General features: G+C 33.0%; 1 protein-coding gene across 1 annotated transcript; it reads right to left on the bottom strand.

Moving 5' to 3' along the window:
- Window positions 1-3,238: 3,238 nt before the first annotated feature.
- LOC122597817 (prohibitin-1, mitochondrial-like) lies at window positions 3,239-7,945 on the bottom strand. The gene is made up of 6 exons (XM_043770393.1): window positions 7,866-7,945; window positions 7,586-7,722; window positions 6,453-6,569; window positions 5,856-6,026; window positions 4,251-4,463; window positions 3,239-3,661 (listed from the first exon to the last, which is right to left on the bottom strand). Exons 2-6 carry the CDS (start codon window positions 7,715-7,717, stop codon window positions 3,476-3,478), a joined length of 819 nt encoding a protein of 272 aa, XP_043626328.1. The 5' UTR covers window positions 7,718-7,722; window positions 7,866-7,945; the 3' UTR covers window positions 3,239-3,475.
- Window positions 7,946-8,412: the final 467 nt, after the last annotated feature.

Raw genomic sequence — 8,412 nt, forward strand, 5'->3', positions numbered from 1 at the left:
ACAAAAGAAATCCACACATATAAAATAGTGGCATTTGTTAAACATTTTATAGTTCACATTTACTCCGTGAAGCTCAAGGACTAGCCTTAAATTGTTTTATTTTTATTTTAGAGAGGTGTAAATTATCTTCTCGCAGTAAAGGATCTAGCTTACGTTGTCTTAACCAGGTCCGCGTTAGATAACCCTCTCACCTTCAATACCTAGTATGAAGAGAAACTCTCAACTAAATCGCTCGAATGCACGACATTTAATTGAGATAAAACCTTGCTCTCTCTACGTGACTCAAACTTGCTTTACTGTAAGACTTAATTTGTGGAATTCCTTGAAATGTCTTTTCCATGTCTCAAACTCGAGACTTGCAGCATGTAAAATTAATGCTTAACCATTGAGCTAATGGGAATAGCCTTAGATAGCAAAGAGTCCTGAAGTTCTAAGTTATTTACTTTTAGTGTTCAAATAAAGAGAATAATAAGAGTATGTATTTGTCATTCAAGTGAGTATGTATAATATGTCAAATTTATTTCCGCAAAAGACATTGTGATTCTTTAATACTAAGATCAATGTATAACTATAAACTATCCGTTGAAAAGTTTTTTTTTAATTTTTTTTTTACGTGTTATGCATTTAAATTGGTTTGTTTCTAATTCTTACACAAAATCTATTGAGAATGGATTATTTTGTGCGTATATCTATATCACCAGTCTATAGACAACCAATCACAATTATTTCTCTTTTATCAATTTCCTTTTGAAGGATCCTGTATCGCCTATTTAGGCTTGTAATATGATCTTCTTAAATTTATTTGTATTTTCTTAGCCTCTAGCATCTTGTTAGATGGTCGTTATTTAATAAAATTGTTGCCGTTAAAAAAAAATAAAAATTGTAATCATGTATGAATTGTAGCCTTATGGGTGCTGGTTTTATACACTGAATCTTCATATTCATTCACAAAAACATTAATAAAAAGACAATATTGCCTTTATTTATTAACCTCAATCTTTACTTTAATGTCGTCGGAAAAAAATGGGGCTAAAAACAAACAAAGAAGGTCATATAATCCACCGTCAAAAAAATCCATTAAATACCATCAAATAAATCAACTGAACCTCATCAAATAATCCACTATTTCACTATCTTGATTTGTTTTCAATAACATAATAAATCCCTACACTCACCTTCTTAACTAATTGAGATAAAGGCATGGGAGTGTAACCAACTATGACCAAAAGGCTATGTAATGTACCCATCTACTCGACTTGCTATCTAGTGTAACCAACTTTGTTTATTTGGTTATGTAATGTATGCAACCGGCTAAGAAACAAGTTGCAGATTACCACTTTCAATATTATTCCTTTTTTATTAAAAAAAAAATTGTCACTTCTTTTCCAGATTCAGCCGTCATTATCAAACATGAACATCTTATGCTCCAATATATGATGTACAAGTTGTTGAATAACATATTGTCGTCGAACGATCCTAAGATTGTAATCATTGGTGCTTCCCTGATTGAATGTCTTTTGGGTTTAATTTTGTTGATATATCATGTAATTGGAGCTCGTAATGAATTGTTAATTTACCTTTGGGATTTCAACATCTCTAAATCTAATCTCTATATCATGATGGGTAATCGTGGTGGTGATAGATTTGTTGATGATGACATATGGGTAGTAGAGCCGGTGGTGAGAATGGTTTCTGGTGTAAGGTTTGTCCGGCTAGAAGCGGCTTTTCTGGTAATGAATTCCCGAAGACATGCGGGTGATTGGTGATTACGAATTGGTGGATTCATGTTTTGCAAGATAATGAATACAGATACAGATACATCCATACAACCGGATAGAAACCTATTGTAGCAGGTTACATACATTGCATTAACCAAAAAACAAAGTTGGTTACATTAGATAGCAAGTTGAGTAGATGGGTACATTACATAACCTTTTGGTCATAGTTGGTTACACTTCCACGCCTTTATCCCTATCTAATTTAATTTAACCGTAACAAAAACAAAAAAAAGAAAAAAAAAATAATATGATATCATCATCATTCGGTGCTTACTTACCTACTTACTTTCTGATATAAAAAGATTCAAACTCTATTGAGTTTTAAATACTGGATATCTTGTTCTCTATATCAAAAAAGGTATCAAAACTTTCTAAAACCTTAAAACGATACTTTCTTTTTCAAGATTCTGCCTTTCAATTTTTCATATGTCGATGAACTACCTTTTTTAACCACCGCATGACATGACTAAATTGACCGTGATGAAACAAATTTTAAACAATCTAGCAAGTTATTTGCACAAATTTCACTATACTACTTTCCAAATCCAAAAATCATTTGACTGGAAGCGTAGGATAAACAAACATCATGTTCTAACCACTTGGTCATGGTTAAAAAATTGTTAAGGTAAATAATCTAAGCGTAACCATGTTGAGGTGGCTAAATAGTTGGTGATTAGAGTTGTTTCCAACATATAATTTTTTTTGTATGTGTAAAAAATTAAGTTGTTAATGACTGTAAATGGTAATGCATTAGGTAAAGTTTTGAAGTTCTGTGCAAACTTTGTTTAGTAATATATAATTATATATGAACCTTTCTAAGGCTATCTCCAATGCTAAGGACGCTCTTAGGCGTCCTTGAGTTGTCACATCATATCCTTACAAATCCTTATATATCCTTACAAATCATTATACATCCTTACAAATTCTTCAAATTTTATAATTTTATCTCCAATCATACAAACATCCTTACATATCCTTTTACCTCTACTAAAAACAAAAATATATTATGAAAGGACAAGTAATGCCCTTAGGTAAGGGCATCCTTCAAAAAATCCTTAATTTTAGACAAATTTCAACGGCAAAGGATATCCAAGGGCACTCAAGGGCACCCCATTGGAGATAGCCTAAGTGCAAAAAAGGCTACTAATTAGAAAAACCAACACAAATTCGACAAAAAAAAAGAAAAAAAAAATGGTTTTGGTACCGACCGGTTTATCCAAAATGGTTGAATAGCCCTCCTGTTTGACCCTTCCATCTAACCAAGTTTCAAGATTTGGGGCAAAGTCTCAAGGTCTGAATGGCCAAAAAACAAACTAGTAGCCAGGCGTTTCCCACCCATATATCTCCTTATCTGTTTCAGTATATAGATGACGTCACCCATATATCTACTTGGCTTCCTAGCTCACTTTGATGCAACACCAAAGTCAAAAAACAACTGGTCAAAAGTCATATGTCAAACATATGCAAAAGCTTAACCTGTTGAGATAATTAGTAAGGTAGCATAATGCTTAAGCAACCAGAAACTGAGGTTCACAATGCATATCCTAACATGTCCAACTTCTAATAAACAAACTCATGCTTTTCATGCGCATCGCGACCTCCATGATAGTTATTTATCAGGTTAACAAAAGAGGTAACGGTAATCAGATAACCGATATCTAAGCATAATGTATTTAAATCCAAGCAACATTCTGCTTCTAGTTCTTTTCCAGATTCATTTCCGTGAGATTCAGCAACAGGTTATCAGCATTCAGCATCACTTTGTTAGTTGAAGCCGCGATTGTGAGTGCAATTTCTCTGGCAGCTTCGATCTTTCTGAGAGTGATAAATGCTGGATTGTTGGCAATAGCTTGACCAATCAGCTGTGCACTTTTTGCCTCACCCTATTCGTTAAGTAAAACAAGGAGCTCGTGTCAGTCAACCATATCATATATTCATATACACATTGTTAAAATAAGGTTGAAAAGTACAAGTATATTACAAAACAAATGGGACTAGTTAGTTATCTACCTTCAATTTAAATCATTGAAATAAAACAGTTTAGGAGGTCATATTCATTAAAAGCTTAGTCAAGACCGCACCACTTGAAGTAAGCATGAGTGAACGATCAGACATGCTTTGAAATGGAGTTTTGGGGACTTTCAAGTTTCAACTAGTGACCTTTCCTTTCTATAATTTACCTTTTGGAATTAAACATTATTTGATACTTGTAACTACGATTTCAGTCCATGTTTTGTCTTCATTTCCACAAATGACCATTTTAGGTATTTGACCATTAGTCATATATTATTTATAACTGTGTCAAGTCAGTCATGTTGTGCCTCCATATAGAAGAAGAGAGTTTCTACCAAAGAACCCAACATGGCTTTTAGATAACTTATTACATAAATAAGCTGAATAAATCTAGATTTATAATCTGTACAAAAAGAAAAATCTAGATTTATATGGATATGAACGATACAATAGGCTAACCTGAGCTCTGATAATAGCACTTCTCTTATCTTGTTCAGCCTTTTCCACAATAAACTTCGCCCTCTCAGCTTCCTGTGCAGCGACTTGCTTTGCTTCAATAGCTGCAGTGAACTCTTGGCCAAAGGTCAACTTTGTAATAGACACATCATCCAATGTCAAGTTGAAATTAGCTGCCCTCTCAATTAGTACTTTGCGTATTTCTCTACTAACAGCCTATACAATTAGAAGAAAAAAACATAATTAACAAGGTTAAACCATAGGTAGACAACGGTAGCCTTGTTTAGATAACTATATTTACATTCAAGAAACTGAAAACATAACAGAAATTTATTTTTTTTGGGTAAAAGGTTACCCCGATGACTTTTATAACAACAAAATCATAAAGTTTAGAACAAGTGGTATGGTAGAGTACCAACCAATTAATATATACGACATGCCATATATATGTCAAACAAGCACAACTAATCTATCTATCACTACATATGAAGATATTTAAAAGGGATAAAAGCATGTGAATGTAACCAACTATGACCAAAAGGCTATGTAATGTACTCATCTACTCGACTTGCTATCTAGTGTAACCAACTATGTTTTTTGGGTTATGCAATGTAAGCAACCGGTTAGTCATCAAGTTACTGGTTACCACTTTAATTTTTATTTCTTTTTTATTAAAAAAAAATGTCACCTGAAGCAAGTAAACAACTCTTCTGGAAGAATATGAGCATGAATATGTAATAGCAAGTTCAAACGAGATATTAATGAAACGGAACTCAAATAGAACAAAGTCAGACTAGTTTTAGTTTTGCTATACTACCTGAGTGTACTCCGTCCCTGACTTATCCAACAAATATGGATCATCCATCAATTGTTCCCAGGAGAAAACCCCCTAAACAAGCAAATTACTATAGAACAAAACACCATTTTTTTTCCGGCGAATCATCATTTTTTCCGGCAAGTGTTGGATTCGAAAACTTTTGGTCAGGGTTTGTGCGAGATCAAATTCTGAGTCGATTGGTGGTAGTTTCAAGTCTTAATTCGAAGAAACAACAAAGTTATCGCGATTTTAATTTTTCCGGCGAATCACCATTTTTTCCGGTCAGTGTTTGATTCGAAAAATTTTGGTCAGGGTTTGTGCGGGGTCAAAGTTTGAGTCCATTGGTGGTAGTTTCAAGTCTTAATTCGAAGAAACAACAAAGTTATCGTGATTTTAATTTTTTCGGCGATTTTAGTAAGGATGATGATGATATAGATACAGATACATTCATATAACCGGATGGAAACCTATTGTAGCAGGTTGCTTACATTGCATAACCCAAAAAACAAAGTTGGTTACACTAAATAGCAAGTCGAGTTGATGGGTACATTACATAGCCTTTTGGTCATAGTTGGTTACACTCCCATGTCTTTAAACCTATTTAAAATATGTAGTAACCAACGAATAAATCAACTAGCATCCGTGCCCTAATCTGCATTCATGTCAGATGCCCCAGGCAACATAACAGAAAATTGTATAATGCAAATTCAAATAATGATCTACAAAAATTAAAATAAATTGATTGTTTAATTTTAGTGTTTTCACGTCAAGTACAAGAATGTGCTAAATACCTCTCTTTGGGTAATGAGTTGGCTAGCATTATATTGAGCAACCACAGCTTTCAATGTTTCATGAATAATTGAAGGTAGAACTCGTTGACTATAGTCTTGACCAATAGTTCGATAAATTGTAGGTAGTTGATCTGGAAGCGGGCGATGAAGGATTCTAAGACCAATGTTCACCTGAATCATGAAATTTAAAGTAAAAATGCTGAACTTTAAAGTAAAAGTACAACTAAAACACAAAAATAGGTGACAAATTTGTTCCTCAAAAACCATTTAAAGACATTAGTACAGGTAGCCAAATGGACTGGTCAAGGAGCTCGCGTAAAAGGTCAAAGCAGATACTAATTATGCATGAAAGAATGGGCCGGGTTGAATCAAAAACAGATAATTTTTATCACAAATTTTAAACTTTGCTACAGTTAAGTGTGTCAAATGTGAACAATTTATATGCATAAAATTTACACTTTGGCTGACTTTCCACCCATTTGCTCTGCTATTTTTACATATTACCCCTTTGACCTAAGGTGATAAAAACATAACCTGAATCGACCATTTCATGAACAAATGGATCCAAATTACCACCTTTAGACAAAAGAGAGGTACCTTTTGCAGATCACGGCTACCAGAATCGCTTTCAATTAAAGCGGGTAGTGCACGAACATCATAGATGATGGCTCTTTCAATAAAGGGGATTCTGAAGTGTGTCCCCTCAGGATAAACCTACATACTCAAACATATAAGCTTTCGCAAGATAATATGGTGATTAAATGCTTACATTGATGGTGCATATAATCATACTAGAAAACAAAAGCAGCACGGAATTAAGCAGATGAACTATTTTTTTTCTTTTTAACGAAAAATGAATACGAGACATATAAAACGAAGATAAATGGTAACAATGTAATGAACCTATGAATCAAAGTCAAGATTTTACTTCAGCCTATTCTTCACTCCACTTAGTAAAGATTAAAGAACTATTCAATTTCAATCAAACTATTATGTTTTTGCCATCTTTTACCTTAAATGCATCCATAAGAAATTTCAGATCCAAACACATGTATTTACAATATAAAAAACGCAACAAAAGTCTAAACTATAACCACTTCAACACTATGACACTATTAGATTACAAACTTCTGTTAAAACATCAATGCTAGTCATTAACCGATCCATACGAACTTCAGAATAAACATCACTTGATACCAAGCAAACATACAACACTTGAAAAAAACCAGCCTAGCCCGTTTATAAAACAAGTGCGGCTAGAAGGTAGATACACAGGTCAACTATCTAACCCATTCAAAAAGTATACTTCAGAAAAACCCGAAAAAGTTAAGTTCAAACCCGAACCCATTTAACCCAAAAACCGCAAACCCATTTAGATAAACGGGTTTAGGTCATGTTCTAGTTACATGTGTGGCATTAGAATTAGGCTTTTCACAAAACTAACTAAACGGGTTGTCGGGTTGGCTGATACCTACCCAAACCCGTTAACCCGACAAGAACTACCCTACAAGAAAAATCATATGAAAAAAAAAATATAAAAACCTTTAAGAAAACAAACAAGCTATATGAAAAATCTTGGTAGCATATAGTTTACAATAAAATTATAAAAATCCCTAAATCATCACAAGCATTATATATGTATAAACTTTTTATTAAGTAAACAAAACAAAACGCAACCAAACAAAACAAAAAACATAAAACGTAACAAAAAAAAAAAACATAAAACAAACCTTGTCCTTAACACCAACGAGACGATTAAAAACGATAGCCCTGTGTCCTCCTTCCACATTATACAAACTGCTATTAGCTGCCACCGCAGTAACTCCAAGAAAAGCTCCCAACTTTATCAATGCTGAACTCATTTTTCCTACAAACCCACAAAACAAATCAACATATTAAACCACATTATTACATCATGATAAAACAGAACAAAATTAAAGGGTTTGTTAAACATAATCACAAAAGAAAAAAAAAGAATTATATGAATGTGGTGAAAGAGGAATTATTTACTTGATTTTGTGCGTAATTTAGGGCAGTAAAATATGAGAAATAAGTACGAATAAAAATAAAAAGAAGAAAATATAAAAGGGTTGTTGAAGAGGGGCAACGAAGAAAGGTGTCATAATAGGTGTCAGGGTTTAAGAGGGTTTTTGGCTTGGGGAAGGGGAAAGGGGCTTATTGTAATTTTCCTCACACATGTAATGTTTGTGACCAATTACATAATTTTTGTTTAAACGTGAATAAATATATAAAATACAAAAAAATAAATAGTTGACAAGTCAACGATTATTTATTTTTCTTTTTATATACGAGTATTGGTAAATAATAAATTGTGACTTTTGTTTCTTGTTCATAAAGTTAAGTTAGATCGAGGGTTAGTTGTGGGAAGATTATTGAAAATAATAAATAAGTTTATAGAAAAATATATTGACATGATACGGAGTAAAAACTAATTTTCTTGAGATAAGATAAACTCCAATAGTTTATTTTCGTACATTTAACAAGGTTAAAGGTATTTGTCGAAAAATTTGATTTTGAGCAAGATGACAGTAATGTA

The sequence above is a fragment of the Erigeron canadensis genome, chromosome 4, assembly GCF_010389155.1.
Source record: "Erigeron canadensis isolate Cc75 chromosome 4, C_canadensis_v1, whole genome shotgun sequence".
In the NCBI taxonomy this organism is placed as follows: Eukaryota; Viridiplantae; Streptophyta; class Magnoliopsida; order Asterales; family Asteraceae; genus Erigeron; species Erigeron canadensis.